The 24,742-nt window shown below is 46.7% G+C and overlaps 1 protein-coding gene across 1 annotated transcript in view; it reads left to right on the top strand.

The window, feature by feature from the left end:
- ARFGEF2 (ARF guanine nucleotide exchange factor 2) overlaps positions 1–24,742 on the top strand; it is a 509,782-nt gene that overhangs the window by 343,206 nt on the left and 141,834 nt on the right. Inside the window, exons 31-32 of the mRNA XM_078651859.1 lie at positions 8,266–8,401; positions 11,958–12,096. Of these exons, the coding sequence (XP_078507985.1) occupies positions 8,266–8,401; positions 11,958–12,096 (275 nt within the window). The remainder of the gene's footprint in view (positions 1–8,265; positions 8,402–11,957; positions 12,097–24,742) is intronic.

Below are 24,742 nucleotides of genomic sequence, written 5' to 3'. Positions count from 1 at the left end.
GGTCAAAGCAAAGGCCACTAAGGGCCCGGATCCGAAGGCCGGAACCACTACTCCTCGGCACAAAGACACCGGATCTGCAGTGACGGCGGCGGCGCCTAAGACGGCTGCAGGGCAGCGAACCGTTGGAGTCGAGGATTCATCGGTGCCTTCTTCTGCCACGCCGAAGGCCTCCAAAGCGGACGAACATGAAGCATCGGTCGTCAAACCCTCGGCTTCATTTACCAAACAGGTCACCGAGTCGCTCAAGAGGATTCGGGAGAAAGCCCTGTCGTCGACAAAGACTGCGCCATCGGATCCGAAACCGATGGAGCCACCTGCCAAAAAGTCGACGAAACTTATCTACACACTACCGTCAAAGGTGCCACTAAAGGCGTTTGCACCCCAAACGGTGCCGAAGACCTCGGGGACTTCGGATTCCACGTCCAGTGCTATTTTGCCTCGACACACAGCATCTGAGGACGACTGTGAGCATTACATCGATGCCCACACAGGGAAGATGACACTTTATAAGAGAAAGATCAGTTCCCAGCCACTGGAGTCCTTTGTAATTCCACTGAAAAAGAAAAGGCAAACACAGGACATACCTGCCCTTGTTGAACCTCTGCAACCTCCCCCAAGGAGGAGTCGAACCCCTTCCCCCACCCAATCAGGGGGTGAGGATGAAGACCAAGATGAGCAATACAACTTCCCTACTGGCAATGACCCTGATGTGCATCAGGACTCCTATGACGACGCTGGGGACCAGGGAAGTCATCAGGTGGTGCAGGACCCACAAGGTTTTGGGGCACGTACTTCACCAACTGAAGATTCTGCAGCTTTCAATGCTTTAATTGAGAGGGCAGCTGCAAATCATAATGTAGATATGCATGCTGACCCAGTGGAAGAGGATTTCCTGTTTGACACTTTCTCTGTCTCCGAAAGAACAGTCAAAACACTTCCTATGTTGAAAGGTGTCCTTAAACATGCGCCAGAAATCTTTAAAGAACCTACAAGGGCGAGAGTGGTAAACCCACGAATAGAGAAAAAATACAGACCTGCACCTGGGGACCCTGCCTATATTTGGGGACAGTTGCCTCTGGATTCGTTGGTGGTCGCGAATGCCCACAAGAGGGCAAACTCCCAAACAACTGGTGAAGCTCCTCCCCCAGACAAGGAGTCGAAAGTGCTTGAGGCATCTGGCAAGAGGGTCGCTGCGTAGGCTGCTAATGTATGGCGTATCGCAAACACACAGGCACTGTTAGCGCGTTACGATAGGGCGCATTACGACACCCTAGAACAGCTCCTTCAACATCTGCCTGATGAGTATAAAGAAGCTGGCGAAATGCTCATACAAGAGGGAAAGCTTATATCAAACGCTGCAATAAAATGCGCACTTGATGTAGCGGACACAGCGGCTAGAGGAATTAACACTAGCGTCATGCTAAGGCGCCAAGCCTGGCTTCGTATATCTGGATTTAAGCCTGACATCCAAACTACAATCCTCAACCAGCCCGTCAATCCTGACAGACTGTTTGGCCCAGATGTAGACACCACACTTGAAAAGATTAAAAAGGACAACGAAACTGCTAAGTCCATGGGGGCACTTCAATCACAACAGTTCAGGGGCAACACTTTTCGTCGCTCAGGAGCGCGTAGTGTTGCCAGAGGACACATGGGACAACAATCACAATTCACAAAAGGTGGTGCGCAGTCCTCGTATCCCAAGCAAGGTAGAGGGGGTTACCGAGGTAACAGTACCAAAGGCAGGGGCAGAGGGAACACCAACTCCCGTTCCTCTGCCGCAAACAAACAGTGACTCCCTGTCACTGCCCCCCGACCATCCAACACCTTTCGGGGGAAGACTCCAGCAGTTCCTGCCAGTCTGGTCGTCCATCACCACGGACAGGTGGGTGAGAAAACTAATCCAGTACGGTTATTGTTTGGAGTTAACATCCACTCCTCCCAACATTCCCCCAAGACACCGTCCTATGTCGGCAGAGCACTTGCACTTATTGCAGCAGGAAGTGCTAGTAATGCTGCAAAAAGGAGCAATCGAACTCGTGCCAGTGGAGGAGGAAGGAACAGGGGTCTATTCCCTGTACTTCTTCATCCCAAAAAAGGACGGATCCCTCAGACCCATTCTGGATCTACGCCCTCTCAACATGTATATACTGTCAGAACATTTCCACATGCTGACACTGCAACAGATACTTCCCCTTCTAAACCAAGGGGACTTCCTGGCAACCTTAGACCTCAAGGATGCTTACTTCCACATCCCACTCCACCCGTCCCACAGAAAATACCTCAGGTTTACCATTCACAACAAGCACTATCAGTTCAAAGTGCTACCCTTCGGAGTGACTACTGCCCCCAGAGTGTTTACGAAGTGTCTGGCGGCGGTGGCGGCGCACCTCAGGAGATAGAACATACATGTATACCCGTACCTCGACGACTGGCTCGTGCAAGCAAAGTCGGAGAGACAGTGCGCCTCACACATGTCCCACACTATTCAACTCCTTCACAGTCTGGGGTTCTCGCTGAATTACCCAAAGTCGCACCTTCAACCAGCCCATGTGCGGCAGTATCTGGGCGCGACAATAAACACCCTGACGGCTATGGCTCAGCCAAACACAGTCAGAATCGACAGCATTCTGTCACTGATCCAAAGATTCAGACCGCAACACTCCCTGCCAGCGAGAGTGTTCATGCAGTTGATAGGCATGATGGCCTCCTGCATCTTCATAGTCCCGCACGCAAGGTTGCACATGCGCCCCTCCAAGAATTCCTGGCAAATCAATGGACACAGGCTCAGGGACAACTGACAGACCTAGTGTTGGTGACCGGTCGAGCATACAACTCTCTGCATTGGTGGAATCCACACAACCTTTGCAAGGGACGACCGTTCCAAGAGCCTGTGCCACAGATTGTCCTAACAACGGACGCGTCTCTCCAGGGGTGGGGAGCGCATGTGCTACACTACACGGTGCAGGGACTATGGTCAACCCAGCAACAACGATTGCACATCAACTACCTGGAATTGATGGCAATCTTCATGGCGCTCAAGTCCTTCAAAGTACATTTGTGCAACATGGTCGTGTTGATCCGGACGGACAACATGACAGCCATGTACTACATCCAAAAGCAGGGAGGTACTCACTCGCCACAGCTGTCTCATCTAGCTCAGAGCATGTGGAAGTGGGCCATTCAGAGGAACATCTTCCTCATGGCAGAACACCTCCCGGGCAAGGACAATCAGATGGCGGATCTGCTCAGCAGGTACAGCCATCAAATGCACGTGTGGGAGATGCATCCGTCAGTGCTCCACCCGTACTTCCAGCAGTGGGGTCATCCGGAGATAGACCTATTTGCCACAAGGGAAAACGCAAAATGCCAAAGCTTTGCCGCCAGGTTCCCTCACCCGGAATCGCAAGGGAATGCGATATGGATGAACTGGTCAGGCAAATTTGCATACGCTTTTCCCCCAGCGCCTCTCATTCCGCTGGTGGCAAGAAAGCTAAAGCAACACTCGATGACTCTCATCCTGGTTGCTCCAACATGGGCACGCCAACCATGGTACACCACGTTTCTAGAACTTTCCGTGGTACCGAATCAAAGGCTACATCTCACATCCAGGCTCTTGACGCAGAACCATGGCGACATTCAGCATCCAGATCCGCAACAGCTCAATCTGGCGATCTGGCTCCTGAGGTCTTAGAATTTGGCTACCTCAACCTGCCTCCAGAATGCATGGACATCATTCGGGAGGCAAGAAAGCCCACAACCAGAGCTTGCTATGCGGCGAAATGGAAGCGGTTTGTCATCTACTGTACTGACAACAATATCAACCCGCTAGATGCATCCATTCCTAACATCATCTGCTATTTGTTACATCTTTACAAATGCAATCTGGCGTACGCTTCCATTCGGATACATTTATCCGCCATAGCGGCTTATCTCCAAAATAGGCAGCACCTCTCCGTTTTCAGGGTGCCTGCCATTAAAGCCTTCCTGGAGGGACTGAAGCGAGTCATTCCTCCGAGAACACCACCAGCTCCAGTGTGGAATCTCAATGTGGTCCTCACAAGGCTGATGGGTCCGCCCTTCGAGCCACTGCACTCCTGCGAAATTCAATTTCTTACATGGAAAGTGGCTTTCCTCTTTGCTATTACATCGCTTAGGCGCGTTAGTGAGCTGCAGGCGCTCACAATCCAAGAGCCTTTCATCCAGATACATTCAAACAGGGTGGTGCTACGCACTAACCCCAAATTCCTTCCTAAGGTGGTGTCACAGTTTCATATCAATCAAACTATTGACCTACCCGCATTCTTCCAAAACCCACAAACGGTAGCTGAGCGAATGCTCCATACACTGGACGTTAGGAGGGCGTTGATGTACTACATTGACAGAACACAACACTTCAGGAAAACACAACAACTTTTTGTTGCCTTCTCAGCACAGCACAAAGGCAACCCCATTTCCAAAGCGGGAATAGCCAGATGGATTTTTAAGTGCATCCAAATCTGTTATCAAAAAGCTAAGCGCACTTTAACAATACCCCCAAGGGCGCACTCCACACGCAAGTTGGGGGCGTCCATGGCTTTCCTGGGGAACATTCCTTTAGAGGACATTTGCAGAGCAGCCACATGGGTCACACCGCACACATTTACCAAACATTACTGTGTGGACGTGCATTCCAAGCAGCAAGCAGCTGTAGGGCAGGCTGTTCTCAAGACACTTTTTCAAGCTTCTGCAGCTGGCACGGGCAACCGCCCTTAATGGAGGGACTGCTATGTATTCTATGCACTAGATATGAATTTAGCAGCCCACATGCCTCGAACTGAATATGCTACTTACCAGTATGCATCTGTTCTTGGCATGTAGGGCTGCTAACATTCATATCGCCCGCCCTCCTCCCCGGTGCCCGGAGCGGCTGCAGACACTATCTTGCATTCATCATTAGCATGGACATCCTTTACACTATTTCACTCCATCTCTGCCACAATGGCTAAAAACAATCTGGGGATGGAGCCGATGCCCATGCGCACTGTAGTCCAGGGGAGGAGCCACCTATCTCGTGATACTTCGGAGACTCTTCCAGGACAACAATGTGCAATCATCCGGACCCAACACTAGGCGGCGATCTATGCACTAGATATGAATGTTAGCAGCCCTACATGCCAAGAACAGATGCATACTGGTAAGTAGAATATTCATTATTCTTCCTCAGACCACTTTCAACTGCCACACATAGAGAAGTAAAGACATCAATAATCGATGTTGAGGATTCCTCTACCGAGGTAAATAATGAGAAGCAACACGAATTATCCTTGACCAAATTGGCCCAAAAAGCCCCCTAGTCCAGAGAGTCCCACTTAACCCCGTATTCTATGAATTCAACACCAGTCAGGTTACCTGACTCGCTTCCTTGTTCCTCAGGTGTAAGCCCAGAGTCAGTGACAGAGCGTTATGATCACTGATGCAGAAGGCCTTAGCCTAGTGACTTTGTATTATATTGGCCCGATCAGATGAAATGACAATCAACCTCACTTCCCTTAGAGGACCCCAGATAGGTGGGAGGGGGCGAAACGGCAACATAAATTCTTTGACAAACCATATTCCTTGCTATAGTAAGCCTATTTATATAGTCCCCATTTGGAGAGTGCTGAAAGTGTGATGAGCCAGCCCCATCATTGTCTTTTTCTCCACCTCTGTGATTATTGGACCCACAGTCTGCTCGGGCATTACCACCTTCATTCCTCTTCCCCACCTGTCCTCTTGTCTGTTCTCCATTAGCCAAATCATGTTTGTAATTTTCTCTGCTGTCTGAAGCCCCTTTGATGGGATCTCCAGGGCCCCTGGCAGTATCGGTATCTCCTGAAGAAACCGCTTGAGAGCCTGGAGTAACAGACTTGCGCCCACTTCCTCAGTCCACTCTGATGGGCAAATAATCAGATCTGCAGTTGATTGAGGTGGCTCTATCATGAGCTGTACCACATTGGTGATGAGAGAGACTGTCGTCTTTCAGCCAAGTCTATCTCCATGCTAATCACCCTCACCGCCTGCTGTAGGAAACCATCCAGTGTTTTTCTCTGGGCAGGTAAAGGGGCATTAGCATTTGTTATCAGTTTCCCCATTGTTGCTCTGTGTTAAATTGTCAGTTCCTTCTCCACTGCAAGACCTCAATGATAAATGTTGTTTATGTCAAAAAGAGAACCTTGGTAAGGAATGTTAGTGCTGGCACAGGGCCTTGCCAAATGCAGGACTTAGGAATGCTGTAATCCCCACAAATGCAGTTTATAGCAGGGCTCCTCCACCTCCTCCTCCCCTGTCCTGATGACTTCTGGGATAATTAGTCAAAGTCTGTCAGCTACTTATCGGCCACTTACCTCCTCCCTTGGTTGTTGCTAATGACGGCCCCCACCACCTTAAAGCTCATAGAACAGGAGTGCTCCCAAGGCACTCTTTGAAGGGCGCTTTCGTTGACCCTGATGGGCCTTCTAATCCTCCACCAACTTTACACTCTCCACAGCATAAGCGATAAGGGTAAAAAGCAAAAGTCTGTCATTAGCTGTCTCTCATTAGTCCCATAGACCGCTCCTGCTGCTACTCCTCCTCCTTTTCTATCTGCCACTGCTGAAAGGCCCAAGAGGCGGGGGCCACAGTGGGCTAGTACCTTACTCTGGCACCCAACTCCTGCCAATACTATCCGCCCACGCCCTGACACACGCCCAAATCTCACTCCGCTCCCCGGGAGAGATGAGTGCAGTGATGGTAGTTGCAGCGCGGTAGCAGTGCTCGGGGGGAGCCTGATATCAAGTCAAAGGCCAAGGAGTCCAAGAGGTCCGGTATTCCCAGAAGGACCATATCCAATGCCCAAATGGAGCAGCCCACCAGCACCACAACACCTCCTGCATGGCTTCAACCATGGCTCCAACATGACGATCAGCTGTTGGCTGAGCATCCTAACCAAAGGGAGGAGTGTCTCATAACCATATCTCGTTCCAACACTATCCTGAAGACCTTTGACTCCAATTCTTTTAAATAGAACCCTGCACTTCTATACAGACTTTCTCTCTAGATTGACAAAAAGTTGGTTGAATGTTACCATCTGTAGGAAACTTCTGGATCCACACCATCTACCAGCGAATTTGTGTGCTACTTCAATATTCGTTGCCTAGGAAGCAGCAAATGTTTTGTCGTCCATTCTTAGCACCAGTCTACCTTCATGCTCTTTACGAATTCTTTGTGGTGACTTGACCACTTGAGCAAAAGAATATTCATTCTGTAGTGGTGCCTTTGCATATTTTGTGATGTTTTGGAGCTATAAGCTGGAGACTCGTAAAGGCATAGTTATTACAACTGTTCTGCTTTTTTAAAGTCTGGGAATACGGTGCAATTTATGTGGCAGTGGAAGCTCTGAGTATGTCATAATGGCATTAATTTGTTAAATATGGTAGTGCTCTCTACTGTCAAGGGCCACAAAGCATTACAGTTCTACTATTTTAAATGCACATATACACCTTCACAATTTTTTTAATCTGTGCTTTTAGTCAAAGTCTGGGGAAAAAAAAGAGAAGTTCGGTTTGAATAACAATGGAAAGGAGAGGCAGATTGAAGCATAGTTACAGGTGTGCGAAGTTGAATAGATTTCCTCCTGTGAACTTTTCCATAAGTCATGAAAATACTAGGGTCACTACACCTTGTTGGCAAAGTTTTCTGTATGTGGGTTTTCACATTAATATTGGGACTCTTGCGTCCCTTTTAGGTTGGTTTAAGGTAACAAAAAGTTTACCAACATCCAACTAGTCATTTTAAAAACGTTTTTAAAGCTCGGGTGAGAAAATGGTCGATCCATTTTTTATGACAACTTGCAAGAAAATACTGCGTGGAAAAAATATGCAAGGGCATAGTTGTAAGAAAAGCAAGAAACTCTGATAAACTGTGTGTAGATCAATAACCAGGACACATAAGTAGACACTCGCTTAATAAGAACTACACACACCCCTGATCCTTAGCCATTCTCTATAAGTGAAAAGCAAAAACTAGATACTGCAAGAATGTCTTTGTTTGGTCCTTCATTATCAAGACTGAATAGATTATAAAGAATAAATAATGTTCCTGGGGAAAACGAGGCACTCTGTATGTTAACTGGTAGATATTAATTATATACATTTTTAAATAAAGATTGGTTTAAATGTATCAACAAATACGTTTACATTATTGATTGTTGCATCTCATTGGTTTAGGTAAATTTAATTAGTGATTTTCTGTTTGTTTTAATTTCAGAAGTCAGAATGGATGACAACGACTTGCAACCATGCACTTTATGCCATTTGTGATGTGTTCACCCAGTTCTATGAACCTTTAAGTGATGTTCTTCTTTCTGATATATTTGCACAATTGCAGTGGTGTGTTCAACAAGGTAGATCCATTCATAGATGCTTGTTTTCAGTGTATGTAAGTTTTTTACATGTGACAACAAATTGAGTGATGGGTCAAGAAAAAAAACTGTGTGTATGCATACACATGTGCTCTGAAAAGCCCTCCTGAGCCTGGTGCAGCCCCTGACCTAGAGGCTCATCTTAAAACTGACCCATACACTAGATTTCATATTTGAGAAAAATACACCTATACTGCTTGGGTGATCACCAGTAGCCTATGTCTTGCTGACAAATCTTTTAAAATTGAGGCCCACTCTAGGTATCTTAAATATAATAATTAAACAAAAACTCAATACCACATATGTGAGCTCAATAAAGTATTCAAATATGAAGCTCAGTAGTCCTGAATTGATAAATCAATTGAGAGTTTGATTTCATGGTTCTTTCACAGGCCAACTTGTGATTCCGGCTGACATCTTAGCCATTCTGATAAGATTACACCAGGGGAACTTTGCACGTGTCCGGTGCGGTAGAAATGGGGCACTTTCTGGAAGGTTCCCCGTTGACAGGGGGGTGAGACAGGGTCGTGTGCTTGCACCGACCCTGTTCTGCCTCTTTGTCAATGGGGTAATCACCCATTTGACCAGGATGGGTGACATTGACGCCCCCAAGCTAAATGGCAGCAGGGTGCCCGCTATAATGTTTGCGGACGACACCCTGCTGCTGTCCAAGTCCCCCATGGGAATACAACGGGTCTTGGACAGGTTTTCAGCTTTTTGTGTGGAGCCGGGGCTTGAGATCAACGCCTTGAAAACCAAATACATGATTCTCAACCCCCCCTCCTCAACACGCCCCAAACCTACCATAGGTGCACTAAGACTCGAGAGGGTTCTCACTTTTGAATACCTGGGGGTAACTATCAACCAGGATATGACATGGGACACGCACCGGACCAAGGCTAACATGAAATTGGTCCAGCTAACGGGAGGCATTTGTAGGATGGCAAGTAGGTCCACCTATAAACCTTTAGGTCCTGTGCTTCAAATTTATAAAATGCAGGCAAGAGGGGCTGTTTTATATGGAGGGGAATTGTGGGGTCACACACCTGCCCAAAACCTACTGACTACTGAAAACAAATTCATCAGGCAGTTGGCGGCTTTACCAATAAGCACCCCGCTTCTCCCGATGAGACTGGACCTGGGTCTTAGACCAATTACAGAAGAGCTGGGACTAAAACCAATAACCTTCTGGCGCCGTATCTGGAGCATGCCAGAACTTACGAATTATAGGATTGAGCTCCAAGAGATCCTACGCCTACCCAATGCAACACAAATCCCATGGCTGAGATACATAAAACAAACATGTGAGACCCTAAGAAGACCAGAACTATGGCTAGATCCAGGAAATGCATGCAGTAGGATCCCACGCAAACTCCTCTCGAGGGATTTTTACGAGCTAAAGTTACTGGCCTTAATGGGGAATACACGGGAGGGGTCCCTTAAAAATCTGTTTAATAAATCTAAAGATTCATACTATCTAGAGCATGTCCTCGATGGTATTACTCCCGTTCTGACCAGAAAACTATTTATGCAGTGGCGTTATGGCACACTCCCCATCAGGGCATTTACTAAACGTTGGGCCCAGTCATCGACTAGAGAGCAGTGCCCGTCATGCTCACACCATCAGGAAAACGACTTGCATATTATATTTTTCTGTAATGCCTATCAAAGATCGAGGAAATATTGGCTTGTTCCTCTTCTTAAAAACCTAGGTTTCAGTCACTACCTCCCAGCTTATAGAATTTTAAAGACAGATCTATCACCCCCGATTGTGTTTGCGGTGGCAAACTTTTTAACAGCAATGTGGCACACCCGCACCCGCTACATGAAGTCTGAGACAGATTCGGGATAAATGAAATGTACTGATGATTTTAAATGTAACACACTGTAATTGATTTTAACAGGTTTATTGTAATGCTTCTCAATCTTTGTCTTATTTGGTATTATTTTAAATCGATTGTATACTCTCTGCATTTCTTTTATGATCCAAATAGATCGAAATGAATGATTCACAACATGTTGCTTCATCAGGGCCAATTCATATATACTTTTGGAAATGCCACATCAAAATCTTTTTACAACATTTTTATGCACAGTGAAGAACAGAAAGAAACTGTAGTTAGATCTTCCTTAATAAGCAATTGGATTATGTCATTAATTCATTTAGATCATGGGATGAAAGGAGGACTTCAGTCACTCAGTATGATGTCTGAATAGCACAAGTAAATGAGGGGGGAGGGTCTTTAAATGAAATTAATTAAAGTGATGGTGTTTTTTCCTACATGCACCCACTATGACAGGCACGCCAGGACAAGAAAATCTACAATGGCCCCCACACACTGTGTGAGAACCCCAGGCCAAAGCTCCTCTTTTGGTTTCAGAAAAAAAGAAACAATGCTGAGTGGCCCAACATAACATACCGGCCCACTCATCATTGCATTTTCTTTTTTATGAATCTGTTTATTAACAAACATTGACATAGAAGCAATCGACAAATTTGCTCAATATCAATATAAGCACAACAATTAGAGGCAATACATCTCAATAGTATACACAGCAAGGACTTCTCAAGGAGGAGGCAGATCATCTGGCTCAATATACTGTGTGGGAGTGCATCGTTGCATTGTCATTTAAAATTTGCCACCTTGGTCAAAGAGAACTCAGATTTTTTTAAGTGGTGGAGGCTGGCCTCTTCCCCCTGGGCAGTTTCGGAGAATATCTGCCAAACTTAAAATTAACTCATTAGACTGTTCATGGTGATTCTGTACCACATACCCACAACATCTAGGAATAGATCAATAACCAAACAAAAGTGCACAAAGAGTTTCCTCTCCTTGGTTGCAGAGTAATCCTCAAATGCATACAAACAGATGTGTGCACACCTATTTTGGTATATGTAGCTCAGGTACTTTGGAGAGTTAACCTAAATCTGAGAGCCCAGCTCATTCCTTAACTTGCTAAACTTTGTAAAAGAGGATTTCAAAGGCTACCTTGTTCCAAACATTTTTAAGACCTCTCAAAAGTAAGTAACCATTCCAAGTACCATTCCTATAACTCTCTACTACCATAGTTCAATTTCCCAGAATGATTGCACACCGAGTGCCACATTGAGCTTGACACAACTGAAGTGATATCCTCTCACCGGTTCAATGGTGGCAATGTTAGCATTGGCCCATTTTCCATCCTTGTTTTAAATCTGGTGGCTCACAGGACATAGATGTACTGGAAGATATTGCCCAAGTAGTTTTCGAAAGTGTAATTGGTGATTTTTAATCAATTGTGGTAGGGTATATTGTGTCTTAGATTATCATCTCCTAAATTCACAGATCACTTCTGACTTTGGGAACCTGCTTTGTTCATAAGGGAAAAGAATACTAGCTGAAGGCAAGTTTTTATGTTATCGCAATCTGTAAACAGCTGGCCTATGTTTTGGGGTTCTTAACACTTCGAAATAATGTTCTTTATTTGAAGTTAACCTAACAAGATTTGATTCTTTAAAAATGATGTTGAAATTCAGATGAAAATGTCTGTTTTGTAGATAATGAACAACTGGCTCGATCAGGGACCAACTGCTTAGATAACCTCGTTATATTAAATGGAGAGAAATTCAGCTCTGAAGTCTGGGATCAAACTTGTACTTGCATGTTAGAAATCTTCAAAACCACCATCCCCAATGCGTAAGTTAATTTAAAGGTGTACATATATTGTTGTCGAATGTGCATTTAAATTAATATTATACAAATGATCTTATCCCAAATAGATATTACTTCGTCGGTAGATGGCTGAGTGTATACAATATGGCACTGTTGTCATAGATCTGTAAATAAATGTTTGATAGCATGTGTGGCTGTAGATCTAAATGATGGAATACCCTTGCCATCTGGCGTTGGGTCTGGAGATGCGCAAGTTGGTTTTCTTCAAAGAAGTCTTTCGAGTCAAGAGGTCTAGTGACAACTCCTCTCAGTGGTAATGTGCATGGGTATCGACTCCACTGTTAGATTGTTTTTTTTTCTTTTGTCTGGTTCGGAAATGTGTGCCTTTGCTCCATGTTTTGACTCCTTTTCTGTTCTATTCTCCTGTTCTTTTCTTTGTGTTCAAGGGTATTGTTATTGTTTGCACTTTTCCATCTGCAACTCCGATCCAAAACTCTGCCGGTTTGACTCAGTTCGACCGAAGCCTCTTTGAGGCACTGCTCTAAGGTGGCCTACCTTCAATATCATTACCAATTTCCCAAAACATTCTCCACTGCTAATGGAACGTACAACTTTTCAGCTTTGCCCGCATTGCCAGGCGAAGTACCCTCACACGGGCCAACTTTAAGTGTAGAACTTGTGCCTGTCTCCAGGTCACAAGGAATCTGACTGGTGACACATGCAAATCCTTCAGGTCAATAAGAAAACACTTGGACCTCAGGGCTCGTCGCCTCGAGATGTCTCACAGAGCCACCAACAACACTACCATCATTTTTGGTGAGGAGCGCTCCCAGGAGCAACCAGCCATCGACGAAGAGGAAGCCTTCTCTCTCGATGAAAGCTCCGGCTCCGACCTTGAAGTAGATTTAAAAATGAAGGAACTTCTATCTGCTCAACGTGCGAGTACTGCAGCCCCTGCCTCTCCCCTCCAACCCAAGCCGACTAAAAGACATTCAGCTTCGATGGTCGTAGACACTGAGGTCCCTGGTCCACCACTCCTATCTGGCCATGGTCGGATTCGGAACCCATTTTGGATGCCCCGGGCCTGGCGCCGGAGGTTCATGCCAAGCCAAAACCTGCGGTATCGACCTCTTTGGACTGAGACCCACGTGCTCTTTGGACTGAGACCCACGTTCGGCACCAAGCCGACCTCCGGTTCCAGCCCGGCAGTCAATTGCCACCACCTTGACACCTACATTGCGTTGCTCCTCGAAATCAAAAGTTTTGGAATCAAAACCCTCTGAGCGAAAACTGCAAAGATGTCCTCGGCCTCTACTTCACCTGTCGAACCCATTTTGCGGAAACTGGACATTCGACAAAAGAAAATCCACATACAAGTGGGGACAGGCCCCCTACTTACAAAGCCTTCCTCTCCTCCACCACTAATGAGGAAGCTGACTTTTGAAGAAGCACTGGCCACTAGCCCTGTTTTCCTTTCACATCTACACCACCACCTTCTCCTCCACTATTACCTCATTCTCCTCCACCATTAACTCATTCTCCTCCACCATCTCCACTTCAAGCCCCCTTGGTCATGTCACCTCAGGGGTCACCAGCTTCAGACACTGGGCCACAAGGGGATGATCCATGGGACATCCATGACACAGATCCCCCATAGATAATGATTTCTAACCTTTACCCCACTCGCCCTTCCCCTTCTGAGGACGCATCCTCTTATCAAGAGGTATTGGTGAGAGCAGCAGCCTTCCACAATGTGGAGTTACACTGGGAGCCAGTCTTCTTTTTTGACTCTGCCCACTACAAACTATATCTGCCCATGTTAAAGGTATGCTGCAACATGCTTAATTTTTAAGGTCTCTATTAGGGCTAGTGTCCTAACACTGAGAGTGGACAAAAAATTTAATCCTGCCCCATGTGACCCCTTCTTCATCAGCGGTCAACTGCCACCTGACTCTCTAGTTGCCACCACAGCATGTAAAAAAGCCACTTCCCAAGCCACTGGAGAGACAGCTTCCAAATAGAGAGCAAGCGGATAAACTCTGCTTGGAAAAAGGGTTGCAGCACAGACTTCTAACCACTGGCGTATCGCCAATTCCCAAGCTCTCCTGGCGCTGTATGATCGAACCCACCGGAACAAGATGGAGGAGTTACTTCAGGATCTCCCAGAGGTTCCTAAGAAATGGGGTCAGCAGTTGGTAGCGGAGGTACAAACCATCACATCCACCTCTCTACGTTGATCCAGCGCCAATACCAACAATTTCTCAGGGGTCAATAACATCATAACACAATGGCCCATACACATTCACCCAGAATCCCTGATGCTCTGGGGTCAATTTATACGTTCAAACAATTCTTTCCTTTTTATAGATTCAAATGAAAAAATGTTTTAATAACTAAACTTTAATATCAACTTTCCTTCTATTTGGTCGGTGGACCAATTAATTGAATAGTTGTTGGCAATGATAACCACTAACTTACCAACCATATAGTTACTCAAAAATAATCACAGACTCTCAGTAAGGTTTATAATGAATTTATCTCAAATATTTAAGGATGATGCTTGTTAGACCTAGGGTATCCTAGACTACATAGGGTAGCCTGGCACAGTAGGGGAAACAGCTAAACTCCAAGGCGTTGGTTAAGTGCTTACAGGACCCACTCACAGTAACTCAATGACTGACCACTAAAAATAAAAGACGCTACACCAGTTTAGAAAAATACCAGTACCTTTTATAAAAATTCTCTTTTGTTCTTTTCTTAGGCAAAAGCAGTACACTTTTAGTTCAGTACAGATTTCATATATATCACATCAACTTCAATACTTTTCTCAATTCAGTGCAGATCAATCAAAGGTACATCACATTTGAGGTAAATTACTATCAGTTTCACAGAATGCTTCTTCACTTAGTTGTTACAGAAGGGAAAACTCGCTTTACACAATCTTGGCATGTACATTACCCATCTGCACTCAGGGCCCAGGTCAAGCTTGTCAGACTTCTACCCCCCAGCAGCGTTGTTCACAAAGCCCACAGCCATCTATATAGTTAAAGAGGAGACAAGGTACATTAATTAGGCTTCCTTGGGACTATTCTACGGCTACTCCTCTCCTGTAATAGAACTGACTCCGAGTGATTAACTGCCTGGGAAGTTGTTGTGACTGAGCTCTGTTCGTTACCGGCACCCTATGGCCCAACTTGCACCACTCCTACGCAAGGCACAAGAACCTCAAGCTTCGTTTCCCTTTGTCACTGCTCCCCCTGTTATTAGCTTGGTTTTAACGGATACTAATATACTGAGAGGGTTGATGGCCAAGTTCCTCACGTTTCTATTCCTGACGGTTCATTAGTTTTTCAGTAGTTTTTCCCAACACTGCCGCTTCAATGCTCTGTGTCAGCCGGCTCTGCCGCCTCCCGCTTCCCCTCGTTTCTCCCCCGCTTACTTTATCTGAAGGCAATCCGGCTTGAGATGTCCTCGCGCTCGGTTGTTCTCTCCTAGCGCTGACGGCGGGGCCTCTGAGGAAGTCGGCGTCGGGGCGGGGAAAACGGGAAGGGCTTACTCTAGCCGGGGACGCTCCTCTGGCGGTTCCGTGGCGGCGCTTCTGCCTCCTTCCGCGTTACCTCAGGCCGAAGCTCCGCCTCGGGCGCACCTCCTCTGACGCGCCGGGTCCTTCCTCCTGGCTCCGGACTCCGCCTCGGGCGCACCTCCTCTGACGCGCCGGGTCCTTCCTCCTGGCTCCGGACTCCGCCTCGCCTCCAACGACGACTCCTCCCGTCAACACACGGGACAGCTGGGCATTTCACTCGCGTGTGGGTCAGGCTTGATGACGGCGCTACACACAGGTAGGAGCCTCAGCCGATCTCACCGCCTTTCTCCACAGTGTGAGAGCTGGTCTCGAGTGGGGTGAATGTGGCTGTCCTCACTCCTCAGCCAGACAATACAGCTCTGGATCGACATCCACCTGCTCCGCCCACAGCCTTCAGGGCAGGTGTTCAGGTCACCCACAAGGGTCGCTTTACAGCAGTTTGCGAGGGTCTTTTCAACACATGACCCGGTGATTTGAAATCTGGTCACAATGTCTCTGGTCACAATTAATGGATGACGGGACAGTGGGGTTTGGTCAGCCTGAAAGGGGGCACTTCCCAATAACGCGACAGCCGGCCCACAGGTCGATCTGGTCACCACTGGTGCGCAATCCTCCTCCACAAGTCGCCTCTCTCCTCACTGGTCACTCCTGAGACTGCACAAAATGGCTGCTGGTCACTGGCCTTTTATAGAGTGGCCTGAGACCTCTGGAAGCCACTAGATGTTTCTGGAACCTTCCTCATGTTAGTCTATGGGTCTGTCCTCCTGGAATGTCCGTTATGGCAGTTGGTGGACACCATTTTAGGTTCATGAGTGTCCCTAGATTTTCCAGGAGCTAGACTAGGCCTCACAGTGTATGAAGGGAAAATGGCGTCATAGTCAAGGAACACCTAGCCCCCTGACAGCACTGAAAAATCCTGGTGGACATAAAAAAATAAAAATAGAAACACTGGGAGGCTAAGGGGGACAAAAATAAATCATGATGGTTAGAACACCCCCAGATGCAGACAGGTCTAACAATGCTCAATTGCATTTGCGGTCCAAAAGGGGGTGGTGATGGACGGAGCATCTGAACCAATCAAACACTCTCACCCAGTCAAAAGATCTGGGTTTGACCCATCACCGTTCTTTAGCCCACTCTGCCACCCCAGTTCAGACATGGCTATATGCAAATCAGTCTGACCCTGTGCCTCATGGGAACAGTCCAGCCCGAACTGCCAAGCCATGTCTTCCCTGGACCGGAAACAAGCTTCAGAGGACCGGTTTCTGGCATTACAGCCGTCTTCAGCCCGGCTTGCTTGAATCCAGTGGCAAAGTGAGCAAGGGTCTCACGTCTGAACATACCCTGCCACACTTATGGCGGCCAAAAGCGGTACAAAAGGGGGTGGTGATGGACGGTGCATCTGAACCAATCAAACACTCACACCCAGTCAAAAGATCTGCAGGGTATGCTCAATTGCATTTGGTCACAAATTACAAACACTGAATCTCACGAAAGGAGAAATTTATATCAAATAGAAAACTCATCCAAATTAAGCAATGACTATGCAATGAAGGAGTGGATAGAGTACCAACAAAAATTTTCAGCAAAAATGTATGCCAAACATAATATACCTAACAGAGGGGATAGATAAAGAGACAATAGTTTCGTCTAAATAATACATATGAATACATCATTGACAGAGTGGATAGGTGGAGCGACAAAAGTTTCAGAGACAAAATACATCTATAAGTAAGATTTCTGGGAACGAGTTAGGCTAAATACAAACCTATCGGTCTGTAGGAAAACCACCCCCTTGGCTTAGGAGATGGTGGGGCTTCCCCAAATAGAATCAGGGAACAAAGGGTATAAGGACAGGAACAGGGCAGGTCAGGAACAGCTAGGCCTCTCTACAAACCGACAGACAGCGACTCATCTCCCCTCTTCTCTCCTGCCAGCCTAAGCTCTTACCACACCCCTAAAGGTACCCCGATTATAAAATTTGACATGTCCATCCCACAATTGTTGCAAACTATCATAAAATTCGCGAAGGGATTGGTGGGCTTGGGAGGTGGTGTTGTCACACCACCATGACTTCACCTTAAATTCAGCTGTTTGAGTCTTAGTTCTCATGTTCTATACATAAGATACAAAATTCAAACATTTTCTTTTCACAAATTAACATCGTCCGCAGCTTGAATCTCCGGTCCCACGCCTGGGTACAACATTTGGCAGTCGTCTGACACTTTGGTCTTCACCCTTTTCATGTCATCTGCGCTGCACAGCGCATCTTGTCTTGCCTCGCCTCATAACAGAACGGACTCACTCCTTGAAGCTCCCCCTCCCACATTAGCTAAGTTTAGGAAGATGGCCGCTTCATCCAGCACACTCAAGTAAATGAAAATGAACATTCATTAATTATATGATTATGAAACCTTCACTGTTAACCACCCACCTTGCACTATTCCCCATTAATGTTAACTAGCTTAGTGCAAAAGCGGCATTAAATACTACTTTAAAGCAGGATGCAACATGCAAAATACTGATGCGCATGCGGCCTATTCATGCAAGTTCTTCGTTTTCTTTCAAAGCACAAAAGTTATTACAATATCATTTATTTACATGTTAGTTCAGGCATGCGCAAAGCACTTCCCTTGTGTTCATGTTGGGTGTACATTCGTTTTTCTACAACTACTTAGTGTTAATACATATTATGGGGGTATAAATTCTATTTTGTGCGCTAGATGCAGCAGACACTGTGGCAAGGGCATTAACCCCTTTAGTGCTGCCGTCGGCCAACTGTCGTCACGAGCACTACCTTGCCAGTGCTGCGCACGTCCGTTGGCCGACGCGGCCGCACCCGTTTCTTGGAACGTTCAGCACTGGCGCAGAACGTTCGAAGCAACAAACGGGTTAAACACCAGTATTCTCCTAAGAAGTCATGCTAGGTTCAGGATCTCTGTGTTCAAACCTGCCTTTCAACAGGCTGCTTGAACATGCATTTTGACAAAGAGCATTTGTTCGGTCCCCAAGTAGCCTCTACTTCAGAGAAAATCAAAAAAGATACAGAGACCACTAATATCATGGAAGATTTACAAACACCTGCTCCCCAGGGGATTTTCATTGCCCAACCTACCGTGGGGTGTACACGTCTACCTCTTTAGAAGCTTTCACCTCACAGCAAAAGCATTTCCAAATCTCATATGAAATACAGCTACTGTGTGTTTTAACCTTTTCATCTGCCCATATCGTGTTGGTCTACCTTACCTCTTCCGCCGCATCCCGTTCACTTCTCCCCGTTCCACCGCAGCTCGAAGTGCTGTTTGTGTGGAGGGAGTGTAGGGTGACGGCTGCGGTTGCGCTGCTGCTTCCGGTGGAACAGGCCACACTGCAATCTTGGGTAGTTGTCTCGTTTCTGCCGCGGCTGCCATAAAAACAGCTGATGGGGCCGACGCGCAGCGGGTGCGCCTGGCGACGCGCAAAAGGCAAGCCCGTCTGCGCCCAGCCGGGACCAGGGGCCAGATCCCCGGATACTGACCTATGCGACAGAGACTTTATGGGCACTCAGGGCGGATGGCTATGTGCTAGAGGAAAGTGTGCAAGCAAGGTTGCGAGCTGAATCCCTACTGAAGGCCAGCAATACTGAGGTGGAGGGGGCCCGGAGGACTCCGGGTCAGACCCGAGCCCCTACGGGAATTGGACTGAAGGTAGCTGTGCTTAATACTCGCTCCTTGCAGAAACATAATCTCGAAGTGTTTACCCTACAACAAGAGGGAAACATTGATATTTTGGCACTCACAGAAACCTGGTTGGGGGATACTTCTACCCCAGATATTGTGGCAGCCCTGCCAATGGATTTTGATGAGGTATGGCACAATAGGCCAGGGGACTCCAGGGGCTGGGGAGTAGTGGTCTTGTTTAAAAAGGGCCTTATGGTCATAAAAATACTTGCAGAAAATTGTGGCAGTAAGGACGTTTTGGGGATAAAAAGTTCCTTGAAATCCTCCTGCCTGAAACTGATGGTAGTGTATCGGCACCCTAGATCCACCTCTGATTTCAATGACGGTTTTCTGGAGCTTATAACTGATCTACGTTCCAGATATAAACACCTCATAGTAGTGGGGGATTTTAACTATCATTGGGACAAGACGCAAACAGAACCTGTGGAAGCTCTATTTGAGTCGAATATGACCTCTATGGATATGTTGCAACTGGTTAATAGCCCTACCCACATTAAAGGTCATATTTTAGACCTTATCTGTTCTTCACAACCGCGGGCACAGATAACCTATATCAGTCCCCGTGCCTTGTCGGATCACTCACTGTTAAGATGTTGGGTCCCTAGTGACAGCCAACTCTTGCGACCTCCACCGTTATGGAGGAAGGTCAGATTGTGGGAAAATGTTGATGCAGATTCTTTAGTTACTCGGCTCCATTCAATTCCTGTCCCTGTGGTGACTGAGGACCACCTAGACCACAAAAGTGCAGCCCTATTCTCCTGGTTACAACAGGCCATTGATTCACTGGCACCTGAACGGAAAGAAAGGGTTAGAGACAAAGGGAAAGGGGCCCCATGGTTTGATGAGACACTAAGGGTAAAAATGCAACTTCTCCGTCAAGCTGAGAGGAGATGTAGACTTAATTATGAACCAACAGAATTAAAAACCCATAAAGCCCTCCTTGCTACGTATAAATCCGCTATCCTAGGTAAGAAGGCGGCATTTTACGAGGCAAGGATTACTTTGGCAGGAAATAAACAAAAAGAGATCTTTGCCATTCTGAAGGAACTGAGCCAAAAAGGGGAAAATATGCCCACAATCGCTCTTCCGACCTGCAATAGATTCCAGGATTTCTTTCTCCAAAAAGTTTTGGACATTGTCTCAGAAATTACCACAAACCCCGTTGACTCCAGGTCTCTGGATCAGACTAGCCCTCCTTGCCCTAGCAGCCAGTTGGCTAGTTTCCCAAGGTTTGATTCCGCCACCCTGGCTGCAGCATCAAAACAGATTAAATCAGGCTCTCAAATGGACCCCTGTCTTCCGGGGATTTTCCAAATGGCTCTGCCGGGTCTGGAAAGGCAGGCCCTGGGATTACTCAATGAGTCTTTAGATCTGGGCTACTTACCAACCAACTTGAAGGAAGCAAGGGTCACCCCCCTATTGAAAGAAACAGGGGCTGACACGACAGCCTTAAAAAACTACAGGCCCATTTCACAGCTCCCCTTTCTAGCAAAAATATTGGAACAATATGTCTTGAAATCACTTGCAAAATACTTAGATGACCACCATCTGCTCCACTGTGGACAGGCAGGCTTTAGGACACACCATAGCACAGAGTTGGTGATGGTGTCTGTCCTGGCCGAGCTTAGAGTTAGGGCCGATAACAAACATCCGAGTGCTCTGATTTTATTAGATCTGTCAGCAGCATTCAACACGGTCAGCCATAACATTCTGCTGAACCGTTTGTCGAATCTGGGCATAAAGGGGCAAGCACTCCAATGGCTAAGATCCTTCCTGACTGATCGCACTCAGAGTTCAAATGGGTGAGCAGTTGTCGAACTTGGGCTCCCTGACCTGTGGAGTCCCCCAGGGTTCTGCATTGTCTCCACTGCTTTTTAATATCTATTTGCAGCCCTTGGTGGAGGCTCTCACACGCAGAGACTGCCAGGTCTTTAATTACGCTGATGACACCCAACTGGTCCGACTTGACAACACCAGCCAGGTTCAAGAATCAGTGAGAAATCTACTCAGGTTTACTGTTAACTGGAAGGCAGCCAATTCTTTGAAAGTCAACCTGGATAAAAACGAGATGCTTATTATTCCAGCTCAAAATAGCCCTTGGTGTGATCTTTTTTGGCCTCCAGAATTGGGTGTGGTTCCAATCCCAGTGCCAGTAGTAAAAAGCCTGGGCCTGAAAATTGACTCGGATCTGTCTATGTCCTGTCAGTTTACTTCGGTGGTAGGCATATGCAAGGGCTTACTTAGGCAACTACGGAGACTTGTTCCTCTCGTCTCCTCTCTACTTCTGCATTACAATCAATTGTATTTGTCATTTCTCGGCTGGACTACGGGAATGCCCTCTATCTGGGCATCCCCCAGAAGTTCCTAAGGAGATTGCAAGTTGTACAAAACGATGCGGCCAGGCTCATTTTTAGTCTCCCTAGGAGAACGCGAGCCATCCCTCTACTACATAAATTGCACTGGCTGCCCATTGAACAGCGCGTGCACTTTAAGAGCCTTTGTATAGCCCACAAGGCCATTTATGGGGATGCACTGAAATACATAAAAGACCGAGTGCAAAAGTACGTTCCCGGCCGGGCTCTACGTTCTTCTGAGGCCTGCTGGCTAGCCTCTTCCAGGTACAAACTTAAGACTAAAGGTGGCAGAGCATTCTCTGTCCTCCTTCCACAGATCTGGAATGACCTACCGGAGAACCTGCGTAAGGAATCGGCTCTGCTCTCCTTTAGAAAGCTTTTAAAGACCTACCTGTTTAGAGAGACATTGACATCAGTCTAAGCTCCGCCTTCGCAGCTACGCTAGCGACCTGCCCTTTCTCTAGAAGCGCTTAGAGACCAGTGGTGATTTGCGCTATATAAAAATAAAATAACATAACATATACCAAGAGCTACTACCGTGGCTCGTTTAGAGGCAATAGCACTAAGGGTAGAGGTAAAGGTGCCTCCCCCCATGGAGTCACCCCCTCCACCAAGCAGTGACTACCCTAGCCTACCCCAGATCACACCTGTTGGGGGTAGACTGCAGCATTTCCTTCTAACCTAGAATTCCATCTATCCAGACAAATAGGTATAAGCCATTATCCAATATGGCTATTGTCTGGAGCCCATTACTACACCACCCAGCATCCCACCTTGTGTTCATAAAATGTCACACGAGCACCAATCATTACTCAAACAGGAAGCTCAAGCTCTTCTCCTCAGAGGTGCTATAGAGCCCATTCCTCTTCAACATTAGGGTTCAAGGGTATACTCTCTATACTTTCTAATCCCCAAAAGGGTGGGTCTTTAAGGCCATTCTTAGATCTCAGGCCCTTAAACAAAGGCATCCTTCCAGAGCACCTCCACAGATGTCAGTCCACTTCTCCAACAAGGCGACTTTATGGCAACATTAGACTTAAAGAACGCCTACTTCCACGTACCAATTCACACAGCTCATCGCAAATTCTTGAGATTTGTCATAGCGGGCAAACATTACCAGCTCAAAATCTTGCAATTTGGAGTAGCCACTGCACCTAGACTGTTCACGAAATGCCTAGCAGTGGTTGCAGTGTATCTGCGCATACAAACTATTCACGTATTGGAGTTTGCTGTCAAAATCCCAAACTCTCACCTACAATCATTACAAGTTCAACCATACTTAGGAGCAATCATGTAAACACAAACTGGATTAGTCTACCCCAATCCCGGGAGAATTCAAAACTTTCAGACAATCCTGCCGCAGTTTCAGATCCGTTTCAGATTAACCATCAACAAACAGTAAGAGGTTATGTGTTTCCTAGGGCTGATGGCTTCCTGCATTGCCATAGTTCCCCATGCCAGATTAGTTATGCGTCCTGTACAACAATGTCTGGCTCGTCAGTTGTCCTAGTCAGAGGGTCAGTTGACAGATCTAGTGTTGATAGACTGCCACACTCACCGTTCTCTGCAATGGTGGAACACCACCAACCTGTTAAAAGGGCGGACTTTTTCTCAACCCTCTCCCCCACGTCACGCTCACAACAGACCCATCAAAGACTGGATAGGGTGCTCACCTACAAGACCACACAGTGCAGAGACTGAGATACCAAGTACCCGTCTCTCCACATCAACTACCTAGAGCTTCAAGCTGTTCACCTAGTACTGAAAGCATTCCTACCTCACCTGACTCACAAGGTTCTCCTAGTCTGGATGTGCAATATGACAGCCATGTATTCTCTTAAAAAACGGGGGAACCTTATCTACACAACTCTCACACCTCTCTGACCATCTGGATCTGGCCTGTACTTCACCACATTCACCTGGTAGCGGAATACCTTCCGGTAACAGACGACTTTGTAGACCTGCTCAGCAGTATACAGCAACAAGTCTATGAATGGAAACTCCACCCACAAGTCATCCTACCCTACTACCCAAAGTGAAGCTTCCCTCAAATAGACCTTTTCGCCACAGCAGAAAACTCAAACTGCCCATACTTCACCTCCATGTACCCACACCCACTATCGCAAGGCAATTCACTATGGATGAGTCCCTTGCTCACTTTGCTACTGGAGTCAAGCAAGCCCGGCTGAAGACGGCTGTAATGCCAGAAACCGGTCCTGGGAAGCTTGATTCCGGTCCAGGGAAGACATGGCTTGGCAGTTCGGGCTGGACTGTTCCCATGAGGCACAGGGTCAGACTGATTTGCATATGGCCATGTCTGAACTGGGGTGGCGGAGTGAGCTAAAGAACGGTGATGGATTAAACCCAGTTCAGTTGACTGGGGGTGAGTGTTTGTATTGTCAACGCTCCGTCCATCATCACCTTTGGTTTTTCAAAAAATATTTGGCTACATTTTTTCACCTCTCCTTCCATTTCTGGTTTGGAACTAAGTCAACGGTCTCAAACAATGATCCTAGTAGCCCCCACTTGGGCTCGTCGGCCTTAATTCACATCATTACTAGACCTTTCAGTAGTTCCACACGAAAAGCTCCCCAACAGGCCGGACCTTCTCACTCACAATCATGGAGAAATCAGACACCCAGTTACCAAATCTCTCAACCTAGTAATCTGGGTCCTGATTTCATATAATTTGGTTACCTAAACTTAACATCAGAATTTATGGACATTTCTTTCAAGCACATAAACCCACCACTAGGGCCTGCTCTGCAGCAAAATGGAAACATTTTGTTTGCTACTGCCATTCAAAACAAATTGACCCTTTCATAGCTGCAGTACAAAACAGTATCTGTTATCTACTTCACTTATAAAAAGGCGGGTTTAGCACATACTTCTATACGCTTACATAGAATACTCAACACCCAGGATTCCCCCTGCACCTTCATGGAACCTTAATATAGTACTAACAAGACTCATCGGGCCTCCTTTTGAGCCTCTACACTCCTGCCTGCTTCAAT

Source organism: Lissotriton helveticus, chromosome 7, assembly GCF_964261635.1.
Source record: "Lissotriton helveticus chromosome 7, aLisHel1.1, whole genome shotgun sequence".
Taxonomy (NCBI): Eukaryota; Metazoa; Chordata; class Amphibia; order Caudata; family Salamandridae; genus Lissotriton; species Lissotriton helveticus.
The sequence above is the reverse complement of the archived record's forward strand: the minus strand, read 5'-3'. Positions and strand labels throughout refer to the sequence as shown.